The sequence below is a fragment of the Polypterus senegalus genome, chromosome 2 (assembly GCF_016835505.1).
Source record: "Polypterus senegalus isolate Bchr_013 chromosome 2, ASM1683550v1, whole genome shotgun sequence".
Lineage (NCBI taxonomy): Eukaryota > Metazoa > Chordata > Cladistia > Polypteriformes > Polypteridae > Polypterus > Polypterus senegalus.
Window position 1 is genome coordinate 311,404,743 of NC_053155.1, and position 16,743 is coordinate 311,421,485.

Below are 16,743 nucleotides of genomic sequence, written 5' to 3' on the forward strand. Positions count from 1 at the left end.
TGTTTCGTTACATGATAAGCCCACAGGTCTATTGGACAATTTTGTGCAGTTGACCCAAGTACTTTTTATTCTACTTTTGTTGGTGAGTGTCTGTTGATCATTCTTCATATTGGGGTTATTTGCCTTTCTTTCATGTACTGATGCTCTTTCATTTTTATGGCACTTTTCCAGTGTGGGAAGAACTTGGTGTGTTTTGTATGGTTATATGATACCTCTGGGTATATCCCACATTTATTGGTATTTTTGGATTGGAAACATAATTAGCTGTGGACCTAACATCAAAATTTGTTTCAGCTTTGTTTCATATTATTTTTCTTTCAACTATTAATTCATTTGCCTTCCTTTACATGATATATTCATTTAACTAAATGATTCTGTGACCTCCTGCTAGTTACTTATCACATACACCTTTATTTTTATTATTATATACTATGCATTAAGGTTGTTTATATTTGATATATTTTTCATGCTGTACTGTGAAATGTGTTAGAAATTGTTCATGCAAAAATAACAAAGAGATGGCATTTGTGGCAGCACATTAATGACTGTCCTGTTCTCCAAGGCTTCAGTAGAAAAGTTAATACATTAAATAAACAAGGAATTCAATCATATGGTCCCACTGAATAGGCAGCTTTTGCAATTCTTATTTTAAACCAAAACATAACAAAAGCAGGCTTGGCATATATGAGATCTGTAAAGGCTTTTCAGGCTCACCTTTTTCTCCAATCTGACCAAGCACTCCTTTAGTGCCAGTGAATCCAATACTTCCAATCTCCCCATGCAAGCCTGGAGAGCCCCGAGATCCTTTCTGCCCAACAACACCATCAAATCCTGGCATGCCAAAAAAGCCCTTTGTTCCTATCAAAGAAAACAAACATGGAAGAGAAGAAAAGTTAAAATGTGCATAATGCCCAATTTATTAACTGCATTCCTTCTAAGGAATTTGTCTTCATTGCAATCTTGGGATGATGTTATTTAAGAACTGTAGAGACTCAAATGGCAAACTATGAATTAAAGTGCCTTTAATTTTATTGCAAAGTTGTTGTGTTTTTATATTTAACAGAATATTACCATTATTCTTTAGGGAGCAACACTGATCAAGAATACTGGCTCTAGGATTTCTTCCTCTATGTGTAAATATTTTCAATCTATGGGCAAAAAATTAATACAAATGTAGCAGAGTCTACTGTATTGCTCAGTTAGACTTTATTTCATATATAGTAAACTTCCTTGAAAGTTTTTTAACCTTTTAGAATGATGTCGATTTGTGCATAAATTAGTAATAAAAACATGGTTTGAAGTTCAACTAACTCTTAAAAATAGACAAACACAATCTGCTTAATAACACAAAACATTGGAATTCTTTTCACATTATTTAAAAACACATAGTCCAGTATGAAAATGATAGTAGTAGTAATTTTTATTAGCATGTCCAGTCAGCAACCAACATGTTGCAATGTGAACACTGGTATTTACTAATTGGCAGAGCCTGATTTAAAAGCTATAACCTCCACGAAACATTTTATATACCCGCTAATCAGAGTAACAAACAAGAGGAGACCATTCAGTCAATTAGGCTTGTTTATTTAGCTAATAGCTAGGCTGTCTCATCCAGATACTGTACTTCTTAAAGGTTATCAAGGTTTCTGCTTCAACTACATGCTGTCACAGAAGGCTGGGGTTCTTACCCAGCCGGGACGCCTGGAAGGACCGGAAGATGGCATTTATGTCCTCCGGGCCATGAGTGGGCAATTGCCCTGGATCAGGAGAGGACCACAGGAGAGGAGCAAGGAGATTCCAACCCTCATGGAGCCCGGGAAACATTTACTTCCGCCACACCCGGTAATATGGAGGAAGATCCTTCCAGGGACACCTGGAGTGCTTCTGGGTGCAAGGGCAGCACTTCCACCACACCAGGAAGTGCTGCCGGAAGGACGTCATCAGGCACTTGGAGCACATCTGGGTGGGAATAAAAGGGGCCGCCTTCCTACAATCACGGAGCTTGTGTCGGGAGTGGGAGCAGGACAAAGCTCCCATGAAGAGAGGAAAGGCGGCCATGGACATTGATAGAAGCCCGGAAGAGGGGTGATTGGTGCTGGGAGCACTGTGTCCTGTGTTTGATTTGATTTGTGTGCTTAATAAATGTGTGTTTTTGTATAAAGATGTGGTCTCCAACTGGTGGTGTCCGGACATGTTTCACAATGCCTACACTTCCCAGTAATTTATTCCACATTTCCAGAACTCTTTGTGTAAAGACGTGCTTCCTGGCTTCAGTATTAAATGAGTATGTAATTCACCCTTAGTCTGGAAGATTTCTGCTGGATCTACTTTATTAGGTTTAATTTTCTGAGTCTGTCACAGTATGACATATCCTTAAGTCCTGGGATGTACTTGTTTGCTGTTCTCTTATCAGTTTCAAGTGCTGCTATGTTTTATTTGTAGCGTGGTGATCAGAATAGCACACAATACTCCAGATGTGGGCTCACTATTACATTATATAGGCAAAGCATAACATCCCCCAGTTTAAATTCAACTGTTATTTTGATGCAATCTTAACTTATTTTCCTTTTTAATTGCTTTTGCACATAGCTTAGATGATAAAAAAGCTGTGTCAACATAAACCCGTAAATCCTTTTCAGGAGGTTACTTCCTGTAGATCAGTCCCTTCTTGCATTTACAATCGATGTTCTTTTTGCCCAAGTGTAATTCTTTGCATTTTTATGAATTAAACTGCCTTTTCCAAATGTTCAACAAGTTCTATTCTTTCCTAGAAAACGGTGTAGGTTTATTGATACTTTCATGATTCCTCACATGAACAGTTTAGGTCAAGCTATAGCATTTGGTATGTAGCCTGGTCACATACTTCTCCATTCTGGAATACCAGCTTTCTTCTGTTACATTCTGTTATTCATTTAATCCTGTGCTTTGGGTCATCTAATTGCATTACCCAGATTCTATTAAGATTGAGGCAATGGCCACAACCCTGACACTCTGCTGTAGAAAAACTTTTGAATTCATTGTTCCCTCTATCATAGAAAGCTGTCCAACGCCTTAGGCAGCATAGCAGCCTCCCTCAGACCATGATGCTCCCATTACAATTCTTTATGGATGGGATAACGTTTTGGTGCTGGTGTTAATTGCTTTTTTACCTCCAAACATAGCATTGTGCTTGTCTGCCAAAGAGCTCAGCATTTGTCTCATTCATTTACAGAGCACTGTCTTAGAACATTTTAGAATATTCAGGAGGTATTAAATTCCTCTATTTGTATACAGTTTGTCTTGATATGGTTTGATGAATACTCAGGCCTATCCCAGGCTTATAAAATAATAATACAGTACAAAGAAAATCTTGTTCTTATTCTTCTTACTAAGGGGCTCTGCCCCCTGCTCGCTTCGCTCGCCAACCCCTAGGAGGGCACTATGCACCAGCCACTTTGCAGATCTGCCGCTCGTGTATGGGGATGTGGATGTACAATTTAAACAGATTGTTATTTTCATGGGAATTGTTATATATGCAAATAGAATAGAATTAACTATTTTACATTACAGCGAGTAAAAAATAGTAAAATGTAATAAACTGAAAGAAAATTATGTTTCATGTTGCGTTAGAGATATTCATTGCGTTATACGTTTTCATTCTGTTTGGCTTTGAAATTAACAGCAAATACTTTAGAAACTTACACTTTTACTGTAAATCTTTAGTAAAAACAATTTTTTGAATGAACTTTTCATCAAAATCACATTGAATTTTGATTCCATGTTTGGAGATTATGACAACACAACGTATAACTGCCCGTGACTGACTTTTGTTTCTTTCTCTCTAATAAATAAATGGACTATTTTGAATGTTTGTCCCTGTGATTTGTTAATTGTCATAGCAAAAGAATTTCTGTCGGGAAACTGTAAACATTTTAATACGAATGGCATATCAAGATCTCCTTTGGCATCTAATGTTAACTGCGGAAGATGTACTACATTACCTTTCTTGTCGTCTGTTAAAATTTTAGATGTCAGGATTGTTCGACCAGTTTTGAATAAAACTAATCTTGTCCTATTGCATAGCCCATCACTCATACATAAAGTACACAATAACATTATGATACAACCTTCTTTCTACAGTAATTCGCCGGTGGAAGACCGGAAGGTGTTAACGGTTGTAGATATTCTTCTGGATATTGTAAGTTGATGTTTTCATCTTCCGCACCATCACTACCAACTGTTTCAGAACAGTCTATTGATATGCATTTAAACAATTTTCCGTGTAACCGATCGAAAATTTTCGCATTAATTCTTTTGACTTCATTGTTTCTCAGTTTGGAGGATTGCCCGTGTACTCATTTCTTCTGTTGATAACCCTTCCAGATGAAATTCTTCAATAAGATTTGGGCATAATATGTCTTCTTTTATTGGGAGCTTAAAATGAGGAAATGTAAAAATTTATAAGAGCTGAGAGCACAGGAACTGTGTCTGACAAAAGTATTCACATGATTGAAAGGGAAGAGGACCGTGGGCGTGGTGGAAAAATCGTTGAGAGGAGGTCGGGACTTGAAAATATCTCTTGGCAATAGTCTTGTCTCAAGATTTTCTTTTATAATAGAGAGATAAGCTCTTGTGATATTTCTTTTGAGCAGGTTATAGTTTATAAGAGCATATCTTTGTTAACTCTGCGAGGGCTGATTTTTTTTGCAGGCAGCTTACTTTTATGAAAAGCACATAAAGCTAATGTTTCACATGTAAATCAACATAAAGCGTTTGTTGCGTTGGCTGCTGTCTGCGCCTGTTCAGGGTCTCTGGTGCCTGTGTAGGGGGGCAGCTCAATGGCCAGTAGGAATGCGTGGCGGGCTGGCTGACTGGCTGTCTTCATTTGGCAGTGTGATGCAATCTGGCTTGTACCTCTTCTCATCGTAAGTGGCAGTCCTCCGAGGTGAACGCTGCCATAAGTGCATCAGCTACACAAGCATGTTCAGCACCATGATCAGCTGGGGAGCAATCAGATGAAGCAGGTGCCTCACTTTTGTTTTCAATCTCCACTTCCAGTTTACTTGCATCAAAATCAGATACAGATTCGGCAATAATACACCAAACGTCGTTCACAGAGTATTATCCTTTGTACTCTCACTTTCGTCTCTCTCCAGATGTTTAGAGGTTGTTTAATCTTCGCTACTCATGCATATGAAGTCAAAGTCAAATAAACAAAGCTAACTTTCTTCCTAGCAAAGAGGTCGAACTAAAACATAACAGCAAGTTTTATGGCTGATTACCGTCCTCTACCCCGGAATTTAGACAAACGTCGACACCCACCCTGAATTAATAAAACCAGAGTTTTTCTGTACCTAAATACTGTGTACCCTTTTATAGAGACGAGCACCTCCAATGAACACCCTCTAATCTTATCTCATTGGTTGGAACACCTGACTCAACTTAGCTTTTGGAGGAGTCATTAGCCTAGAGGTTCAAATCATTTTCCAACCTGCACAGTGAACATCTGAATGATGTGTTTGATATAAACAAAAAGTTGACCAGCTGTTCATGTATTTTCAGTTTAAGCGGATTTTGCTTGTCTACTAATGTGATTTAGTTTAAGATCAGTCCATATTTTAGGAGTAATTAATGCAGGTTGGCTTCGCACATAGTACTGCCTTTGCAGGATGGCTTTCGTTGAAACACCTGTATCCCAGACAATCAACTGATATGCTTAGAGTCACATAATGTTTAGATTTCTAGGTCTAGCTATACTCCTGTAGATTTATCTTTTAACTTTCTCCAGTTAAGAGCTGAATGCAGACAGTGTAGCATATCAATTGAGCTACTTGGACTACATATCTTTAGTTTTCAAGGTTGGCCCCCACTACTGAATTAGTCTTTGACCCCAATAGTTATTTATCTTGCTGGTTTTCTCGCAGTAAAAATATGGAACCTGAAATAACACTGTTTTTAGGTTTCTTAGGATCGAACAATTTGCTAAATGAAAGTTTGTTAATAAAATGCAATAGAGAAATTATTTTTGCCGACTGTTTTCTCACTGCAATCCTTCAGTTATAAAAAAATCTCTACTTAGTTTTCAGTTCTCAACTCACCCAGGCAACACAACAGTGGACAATGTGTGCATATCTTATTTTGCCTACCTTTCTGTCCAGGTATACCAGGATATCCCTCTGGTCCAGGTAAGCCTCTATTGCCAGGTAGACCTTGTTGTCCTTGAGGTCCCATATCTCCATGAATGCCAGAATATCCTTTTATACCTATGGTTCCAGGTGGGCCTTGTTGTCCTGGATCCCCTCGTTCTCCCGGGAAGCCTGCAGAAAGATTAAAACAGTGAACAATACAAAACGGAGAGGCCACCAAATGTCACTAGTGACAGAGAGCCTGCCTCACCTGAGATTCCTGTGTTACCAGGTACTCCACGAATTCCTGATTCTCCTGGATTTCCAGGTTGCCTACTCACTCCCTTTGGTCCTGGTAAACCCATAATCCCTTTGAAACCTAGAGAACCTTTCACACCCTTAGGGCCTGTTAATCCTGGCATCCCTTGTCTTCCTGAAACATGACAGAAAACAAAAAAATTAAAATCTGATAAAGGCTAGTTTTAGCTACTTGACATATTAGCTGTCAGCAAAAAAGTGTACTGGAGGTAAGCTCGAAGTCACATAATTACAGCAGAACATGGTTTTGTAAATAAATGGAAAGCATAATCGTAAAAAAGCAGAAACATAAATATAAACTCTTGAAATGAAATCAAAAGCTCAGCCAATGAATTCAATGAAGTCACTATCAGAATGTTTAGCACTTATGACTGGCAGCTAGGAATTTCCTGAATTTTTAGCCACCAAACATAGTTTGTCATAAGTAGCAAAAAATTGGCATATTTGGTTGAATGACTGAGTAATTTTATGGGCATATATGTGATGCTGATTATGCTGCTCTCCTAAAGAGTTTATTGATAAAGCTTTCAAACAATGCTGTTCTATAGGCAGAAGAGAGAGAGTGAGATTGGTGGGGGAGAGCCCTGGGCTTGAATTATTGTTCGAGTCCCTCTGAGGTGTATTGAGAGACCGCAGAAAAACCATATGTATGCAATTTCAAAACTTAAAAGCTGCCTAAGGAGAACAGGAAGTAGTGTGAGTGTATGCAGAAGATGTCCAGAATGCAGTGAAAATCACAGAAGCAGCATCTAAGATTATGAGTGACAGAGAAAGAAGAACAAAGTATGTAATGGTAAAGCTTATTATGGTACTTGATAGCTATTAGTACAAAATAAATATTAAAAACAAAGACAGTCCGGACCTTTAACTACCTGTTTTACAAAAGAGAGAAGAAAAGGAGAAACTTAGGAGAAAATGCATAAAAACTTTTTTTCTGTCATGAGTATTTGCAGATGTTATGCCAAAACTAAGTAAAAAAAAAAAGACAAGAAAAGGAAAACAATTAAGTAAAATAAAAATTTAAACAACATCAACATGCTCAGTTCTTCATCAGCTTACAGACTCTTGGCACTTTTGTCAAGCTGCCATTAAACTTTGCTTGTTGCACAAGTATCATTGGGTACCAATGGTTTGACTTTGTGTTGAACGAGTGATTGTTCACAGAGTCCCGAATGAGACACATTACCAATATTGAGAGGGAGCGTCAGATACAGCAGTACGGCCATGTGATTCGGCTCTCGGGATCCTCGTTGTTCAGTACCCAAATGGCTGGCTGTTACAGATAGGTGGTCATTTCCAGAGTGTGGGACTGGACTGCGTGTCTGCCTGGGGGTTTGCCAACCGGGATCTCGAGCTGGTTTGTTGTGTGGTGGATGCTGCAACACATTGTACCAGTGCATGTTCCCCAACCTGACCTAACCTGTTGTACAAGGTACAGTTTGTATTGTTTCATTGCCAAGTGACCTTTTTCAAGCCGTAACTGATTTGTCCACAACAACACTTTGCTTAAATATGTAAAGAATACAGAACCTCTCTATTAGTGCCTCAGAGAACAATTTTATATTCAAAAACGATTTCTTACTACTGTTTGTAGTGACAGGAAACACAATGCAAACATCTGATAAGTAAGATGAAAAAAATTTGTACCATGTGTTTTGCTGTCCAAAAGGCATTTCAAATAAACACTTTGTCAAACAGCATATTTCAACTTCAGATTTTTGAATTATGCCTTCATATACAAGAAGTACAAAGAAAGACAACAGCTCCGCACAACTAACATCAGACCTCATCTGTACCCTGTAATTTGGCTGCAGTGTGTGCTGTTGGGCTCAATCACAATCATGTCTAACTTGCTGTCAGTTATGAACACGCTGCAGTTCTGTAAATGATTCTCTGTATCCAATACATCTGTCTTGTACCCTGGAGATTCAATAAATGGCATCTTTGAGATGCTGCTCTACACAATGCATATTTTAGAAATAACCGTTTGTGCAAAATCATCACCTTTGTATTGTATGCTGGCAACTGGCAATTTCTGAAGAACTGTCACTATAAAAATATGTCGATTGTTTTCTTCTTTATGCATGCCCATAATAAACTTTCCTGTTGCCTGTATTGGTCTCAGCATTTAAAATAAGACTTTTTCGCACATGGTACTCTCATCACATCTAAGCATGTTGATTTTTAGTTTTGGTACCAATTGCTTGTTAGTATGCTGTATCTCTTCTGTATACCTGTATGTAAACGTTTAGGTAATTGCATGTTTCAGGGTAGGGTACTACACATTAACATTATATACAGTACTTTTGCACATTTCAGTGCACGATTACTATTTAATAACAAAACAGTGAATAAAACTGTGAATTTGGCAAGTGCAAGAGTTTGGTCACATGCCTGCCATAACCGGAGCACCACCCATACTACAATTCATGTCTTGAATATGGTTCTTTTAGCTCTTACTATTAGAATGTTTTCTCACAGTTCCCTGCAAAACTGTCTTAACTCAGATCTCAAAATACTGCAAATATCAGATCTCACTAAAGTTGTTCAATAATATTAAATTTGTGGGCTGTGAATGCTATTTCAAAATAAAAATCTTTCTTTTCCTAGTTACTACTTCTCTGTTATTTTTGTTTAATGTTTTGCATTACTGTTTAATAAATGTTCAGCCTCTTTTAAGGTTTAGTTTCATTATTGTGTTTTGGAGTTACTGTATGTACTTGCGTATAAGTTCTCCTGCAGATAATTTGGGACTTGATTTGACCGTATAATTTCTGGTATTTTATAATGTCGGTCGTATAAGTCGAATGCAGAAAACTCACACCATTGGTCCAAGAGATTACGATAAGCTAACGCCCATCTGAGAGAGTAACCACGGAGCACACTGCGGTTTTTTTTCTATGTATTGTGCCTACGTGACCACACGGTAATACCCGAAAAGCAACGTTTGCCCTGTTTTGTGTTGTTTGTATCTCACGTCCTCATACACCTTTATCGTAAGAGCATCCCTTATCTACGATGGAGCGTTTGATCAGAAGAAAGTATGAAGCTGGTTTTAAATTAAAAGTTGTTGAAGTGGCGAAAGAAATTGGTAATTGTGCTGCTGCAGCAAAATTCGATGTGTCTGAGAAACTGGTGCGAGATTGGAGGAGGCAAGAAGATGTAAAAAAAAAAAAATGTGTCGCATTTTTGAATGGGCGTATAAGTCGGGGTCTGATTTTATGATCGATTTTTCGGGTTTCAAGACCTGACTTATACGCAAATATATACGTTATTGATATTTAGCTGAACACATTCTTACTGTCAGTAACTGACAGTAAGCAAAATTCAAAGCAAAATAAATTTATCTCAATAAATAATGATTACCAAGTTGTTACATTTATAATTTACTAGCAGAATACCCGTGCTTCGCAGCGGAGAAGTAGTGTGTAAAAGAAGTTATGAAAAAGAAAAGGAAAAATTTTAAAAATAACGTAACATGATTGTTAATGTAATTGTTTTGTAATTGATATGAGTGTTGTTGTCATATCTATATCTATATATATATATATATATATATATATCTATATCTATATATATATATATAGCAAAATACCCGCTTGGCAGCGAGAAGTAAAAGAAAAGGAAACATTTTAATAATAACGTAACATGATTGACAACGTAATTGTTTTGTCATTGTCATGAGTGTTGCTGGCATATATATTGTGGCCCCGGCCGGACGCCCAGGAGGACGTGAGGAGGGCTTGTGCCTCCTCCAGACCGCGAGGCGTCCGTCCTGGTTCTGTTGGGGCCACGGGTTGAGGGCATGGAAGCCCTTCCCTGTAGGGGCCCGTGGTCACCGCCAGGCGGCGCCCCGATGCCGGATTATCCCGTCGCGGTTGCCGGTTGGGGCTGGAGCCCGGCCGACGCTTGGAGGACTGGAGGAGGCGAGTGCCTCCTCCAGACGGAGTGGGGCGTCCGTCCTGGTTAGGCAGGGGCCTCGGGTACAGGGCTTTGAAGCCCAGCCCTGTAGGGACCCGTGGCCACCGCCAGGCGGCGCCCCGGTGCCTAATTATCCCGGGAGCCCGGCACTTCCGCCACACCAGGAAGTGCCGGGGGGAAGACTTTGTGTGGCACCCGGAGAGCTGCCAGGAAGGCAGCCAGCACTTCCGCCACGCTGGGGCGTGGCCAAAGAGCAGATGCCGAAACACCTGGGGCTCGTCCGGGAGCCTTATTTAAGGGGCCGCCTCCCTCCAGTCATTGGTGGAAGTCGGGAGGCAGAAGGACTGAGCTGGAGAGCGGACAGGAGGCGGCCAGGACAAAGGCACAGAGACTGTGGGCCCTGGACTTTGGGGAAATCAGTGCAAGAGGCACTGGGGTTCGTGAGAGCACGTGACATTTTATATGATTGTAAATAGTGTAAATAAACGGTGTGTGGGTGCAAAAATGATGTCCGTCTGTCTGTGCCGGGGCCAGGTTTCACAATATATATATATATATATATATATATATATATATATACACACATGTGTACATATATACACACACACATATACTATGGGGTGCGAAACAGGCAAATACATTGATTTTCTGAATATATAAAGTCGGCGTCAGAATATATAAAGTCAAAACTTGAATATATAAAGTCAGTGTCAGTATATATAAAGTCAAACTTGTTTCTGAATATATAAAGTGAAAACCTGAATATATAAAGTCAGCGTCGGAATTTATAAAGTCATTCCTGATTATATAAAGTCAAAGTCAAAATATATTGATTGAAACGACTCTGAACTGAAGTAAGTTAACAAAAACGTATTCAGAAAAATTAATTATAAAAACACTGTTCGGTTAATGTTTTGAAAATGATGCATGTGCCCTGCCCAGGATTGGTTCCTGCATTGTGCCCAGTGTTGGCTGGGATTGGCTCCAGCAGATCCCCGTGACCCTGTGATCGGATTCAACAGGTTGGAAAATGGATGGATATTCCAGCACTGACTTTGTATATTCCGACGATGACTTTATATATTGAAGCTTTGTGTATATATATCAGCGCTTACTTTATATTGTGGGGTGGAGGGCTTCGCTATTACTTGTGGGGACGAAACTTCACTTTGGTAACTGATCATGGTCCACTTCAATGGTTATACCGACAGAAAGATACAAACTCTCGCCTCATGAGATGGTTTCTGGGCTTACAACCTTACCGTTTCACAGTAAAACATCGACCAGGTTCTGAACACGTCAACGCAGACGTATTATCACGACTAAATGAACCTGGTACAGAGAGTCGCTTGATTCACGGGAATGTGAATAAAGCTGAGGGGGAGGGTGTGAGCTGGAGGGCTGATCGCACCCAAGAAGATACAGACGCCCCTGGGCAAACCAGAACCCCTGAAACACAGACTGCCCTCACATTGCTCTTTACTTTCTGACTTGCGCTATAACGCGTAATGCAAACATCGCGCGATACTCCGCTAACTTAAAAGCCTTGTGCAGCGCCTGTCAGTTGAAAATTGATGCTTGCTTTTATCTCTCTCTCTGCTCCTAGCGGAACTGTCATCTCTGACTTGTCATGGAGCACGTTTAAGCGCATGTGTTGCAGTGTTTGAATAAAAATCCTTCTTGTTTCTATGAATAAAAATCCTTCTTGTTTCTACGACCTCCTGTGTCTCTGTGCAAATCTGTGACCCAAGCGTGACAATATATTCCGACGCTGACTTTATATATTCAAGATTTGACTTTATATATTCCAGCGCTTACATTATATATTCCGAAATATTCCAACGCCGTCTTTACATACTGAGGTTTTGGGAAGCACTGATCAATGTAATCGGTGTACCATGAAATCATGCATTGACAGAAGTTCCCCTTTGGTTGGGCACGGTCTCTTCCAGTTGCATGGATGGGTGGGTGGATCTTATATGTCTGTGCAGGTTTGTTGTTGACCCTGCTGTAACGGATATTTTCATATTCTGCACTTAGCTTTGCAGTCTCCAATATCACTGAAATGCAGCCAGATGCTGCTTCTTTTTCGGCTTTCACTCATTTCTTTACTCTTCTTTTTTCTTCACGATGCGCTTGCATTTAAATCTGGCTCCTCGTCTGTCGCAGCGACAGATACACAGAGCGACAGTGTTGCTCTGTGTACCTGGCCTGTACCAACACTCGCTGTCTTCGGAGCGTCTGCCCCCCTTCCTTCTTTCACATAATGGTATGATCCTAGTCCGATGTGGAGCGGCCGAAGTTTCGGCTCTGCTCGACGGACATCGGCTCCTCTCGTTCACTTGAAAGCATCGGCACTTGGAGCCGACTAGTTCGCGAACGACACATCACTATTACTTTCTCACTTGCGCTATAACGCGTAATGCAAACCTCGCGCTATACTCCACTAACTTAAAAGCCTTGTGCAGCGCCTGTCAGTTGAAAATTGATTGTTTGCTTGCTTTTATCTCTCTCTCTCTGCTCCTAGCGGAACTGTCATCTCTGACTTGTCATTGACCACGTTTAAGCGCATGTGTTGCAGTGTTTGAATAAAAATCCTTCTTGTTTCTACGACCTCCTGTGTCTCTGTGCAAATCATGCATTGACAGAAGTTCCCCTTTGGTTGGAATTGAAACTGTGATTAAATGCATTATTTTTTTAATGCGTTATGGAGCACATGCATCGAAGCTTCTCAGCTGTGTGATTGTCAATGTAACATTTTGTAAGTAGTGCCTGGAGGATTCAGTGTGGAGAAACTCTAGAGACAGCGTGTGTATTAAGTTGTGGATTTTTCTGTGAGTATTTGGTGGCAGTCTGACGCAGTTGCTTCGGAAGACGGCGTTAGCCGCGGAGCTCAGCTCAGAGCGAAATGAGGTAAATGGGGGGGTGATGATGACGTGACTCCCCCACCCGCCTTAACTGTCAATCCCCCACAAACACAGTCTTTTGGAATTTGCATAAGCACACCCCTTCACCTACAATTTTAACTTAGTTACAAAGTGATCAAAACTCGTTTATATCCCGTCCTCTCATTAAACTTGTATCCCGCATTACCTGTGGGCATGTGAAACGCCAGCGGTAGCCTGTCTATGAACTTAATTTAAAGTTTAGGTTTACACCTTGCTTTCTTTCCGAGGTAGCATCAGTCATGAATATGGTAGTATATGCCACTCGCTTGCTTCTTATTGTTTCGCTGCCTTCTCAATTATATAATGCATGTTTTCTTAAGCGCTTTTTGTAGGTCTTCCTGGTTTTCTACGTACTGCGTTGACAGTCAGTTCACGTGATTACGTGGGAGGCGTGATGATGTCACACGAAACTCCGCCCCCTACGTCTTTGCAGCTCTACTCCATTACAGTTAATGGAGAAAAATACCTTCCAGTTATGACCATTAGGCGTAGAATTTCGAAATGAAACCTGCCCAACTTTTGTAAGTAAGCTGTAAGGAATGAGCCTGCCAAATTTCAGCCTTCTACCTACACGGGAAGTTGGAGAATTAGTGATGAGTCAGTGAGTGAGTGAGTGAGTGAGTGAGTGAGGGCTTTGCCTTTTATTAGTATAGATCTACCTTTCTCCAGATGTATCTTTTACGGTTACGTATAAATTTAATTTTTGTTCATCAGTTCACACCACTGGCTTGTCTTGCAATTGTTTACCCTATATCAGATTTTGAATTCTCTGATGAGTTTGACAGTGCTTCCATACACATAGTTTTTGTGTAAGCAACACTTTACTTTGCAGTTGTAGACCACCACTCTAGTGTCACAATAACATTTTTGCTCATCCACAGTAGTGATGCTTATGTCATATATCTGTATTCACTAGTCACCACAAAGTGGTGCAATACGCAAATAAGAATTTCACTTACTCTGTACACATCACACCTCATAAATCTACAAATCTTACGATTAAACAAGACGTTCTATAAACCTTGTTTCAATAGTTCCCTTTTAAATAATGCTCATGACACCAGAAATTTTAAGATCCAAGTATATTAAATGTCTTTTTATAGATTTCTTTTACATTGTAAGAGTCAAATATCTTTATTTTCAAGTCATCAGCAACTGCTTAGAAAAACCCTCAGTTGCTGAAAACAGGTAGCTCCTGGAAGGTTTGAAGGATCAGAGTATTCATTCATCTCTGGAATTAACTAATTAAAACATCAGACACATTTTCAGTGCTTTATAATGTATTAATTGAATAATTTTATATTATTGAATTCACACTTATATTTTAAATATGTTAAATCCATCAAACAAATCATAATTGTGCAATAAAAGCCAGAGAAACATGCCATATTTACATTTATTTACATGTACTTTGCATAGACTTACTTCTTTTCAATAAATGTGTCCTCATCATTGACAAACCTGATATTTTAACTTTATTGCATTCTGTTAAAATACCTTGGAGGTCTGTGTATGAATATTTGTGGGAAATTTATCCTTAACAAGTCTGCAACTTAGTCCTCACATTCATCTTAATATAACAGTCTCGATCCACTGTACTAATTCCTTTCATAATTTTCAACACTTCAGTCATGTCACCTCTTAATCTTCTTTTGCCTAAGCTGAATAGGCTCAGCTCTTTTAATCTTTCTTCATCGCTTATCCCCTGTAGCACTGAGGCTAGTTACTTTTCTGTTTATTTTTTCCAGTGCTGCTATGTATTTTTTGTAGCGTGGAGACCAAAACTACACCCAGTACTTCAGGTAAGGCTCACCAGTGTGTTATAAAGCTTGAGCAGAACCTCCTTGGACTTGTCCTCCACACATCAGGGCACTATATAACATGACATTCTTCTTAATGGCTTCTGAACACTGTTTGGCAGATGATAGTGTCGAGTCCACTATGACTCCTAAATCCTTCTCATAAGGACAGTCATTGTCCAACCTACTAACACAGGGTCACGGGGGTCTGCTGGAGCCAATCCCAGCCAACACAAGGCAGGAACAAATCCCTGGGCAGGGTGCCAGCCCACCGCAAGACACACACACATACACACACCCACACACCAAGCACACACTAGGGACAATTTAGGATCGCTAATCCACCTAACCTGCATGTCTTTGGACTGTGGGAAGAAACCCACGCAGACACAGGGAGAACATGCGCACTCCACGCAGGGAGGACCCGGGAAGTGAACCCAGGTCTCCTTACTGCGAGGCAGCAGGGCTACCACTGCACCACCATGCCGCCTTTCTCATAAGGTGGACTTTCAATTTTCAGATCTCCCATAGTGTATTCAAACCTCATATTTTTACTTCCTATATGTAATACTTCACATTCGCTTACATTAAATTTAATTTGCCACATTATCTGACAATCCACATTTCTTGGAATTATCTCCAAACTTAACCAGCTTGTTATTTTTATTCCTATCTAATTATTCACTCCTCTTGGGACACCATCTCTTGACATCAGCCAATTCTGATAAGATTCCTTGCACCCTAACTCCCTGCGTCTGAGCCAGTTTTGCATGCACCTACAGTACATAGTGCACCCTGAATTTTCGCTTCTTTTAGTTTGATGCCATACCTGTCATGTGGAACCTTATCAAATGCTTTCTGAATGTCAAAATAAAAGATTTATGTTGGGTAGAAGACCCAGTGAGGGCTGGCCGGTCTTTTGGCTTTGAACACTTGCAGATTTTTTTTTTTTTTCCCACCATCTCACCCCTGGAGTTTTTTTCTTAAATTTTTTTCTGCACTCCCTGGTCATCTGACAATAGCATTGGATTTATCATTAGAGACTTGAAATCTATAAATAATCACTCTTATTGTTTTATTCTTATTTACTGATTTTGGTATACCATTTATTCATTCCTATTCTTACCTAATTTTAATTGTTTTTTCTTTTCTTGAGTTGTTTTTCTTTGGCACCTTGTTAAGTAATCTGAGGTACATTCCTTGTATGAAAATGTGCTATAGAAATAGAAACCTATACTTCTGTACCAAGTCAACATCAAAGTTCCAAAAATGTAACAGTACTAGCTTTTTTTTACAGTATCAGTAACTTTTTACAATATCACTCATGCATGACTACAAGAAGACAAATCACTCCAGAAGTCTCTATAATACATGAGAAAAACATGACTAAAAACTCAAAAGCTCAGAGTGGTGACGGTGGTGAGGGCAATGATACAGCACCATATTAACACATTTCAAAAAGAAGATACAGCAGACATCATGTCTGGAAATGCTTTGTTTTTGAGGCAGGAGAATTTCACTGAGTGATTGTGGGATTTGTGCTTATTTAAAAAAGAGGCAAAACACATACACATAGGTTTTTTTTATTGCTACTTTTCTACCATTATGGAGTTAGTACTCAAAATAGATTCATGCTTGCTTTGAGAGTGTAAT

The 16,743-nt window shown here is 39.6% G+C and overlaps 1 protein-coding gene across 2 annotated transcripts in view; it reads right to left on the reverse strand.

Moving 5' to 3' along the window:
- Positions 1 to 16,743, reverse strand: part of col4a2 (collagen, type IV, alpha 2) — a 280,817-nt gene that overhangs the window by 49,147 nt on the left and 214,927 nt on the right. For both annotated transcript variants that reach the window (XM_039745915.1, XM_039745914.1), the window contains 3 exons: positions 6,376 to 6,537; positions 6,126 to 6,296; positions 715 to 858 (listed from right to left, as the gene is read on the reverse strand). In XM_039745915.1, coding sequence (XP_039601849.1) covers positions 715 to 858; positions 6,126 to 6,296; positions 6,376 to 6,537 — 477 coding nt within the window. The remainder of the gene's footprint in view (positions 1 to 714; positions 859 to 6,125; positions 6,297 to 6,375; positions 6,538 to 16,743) is intronic.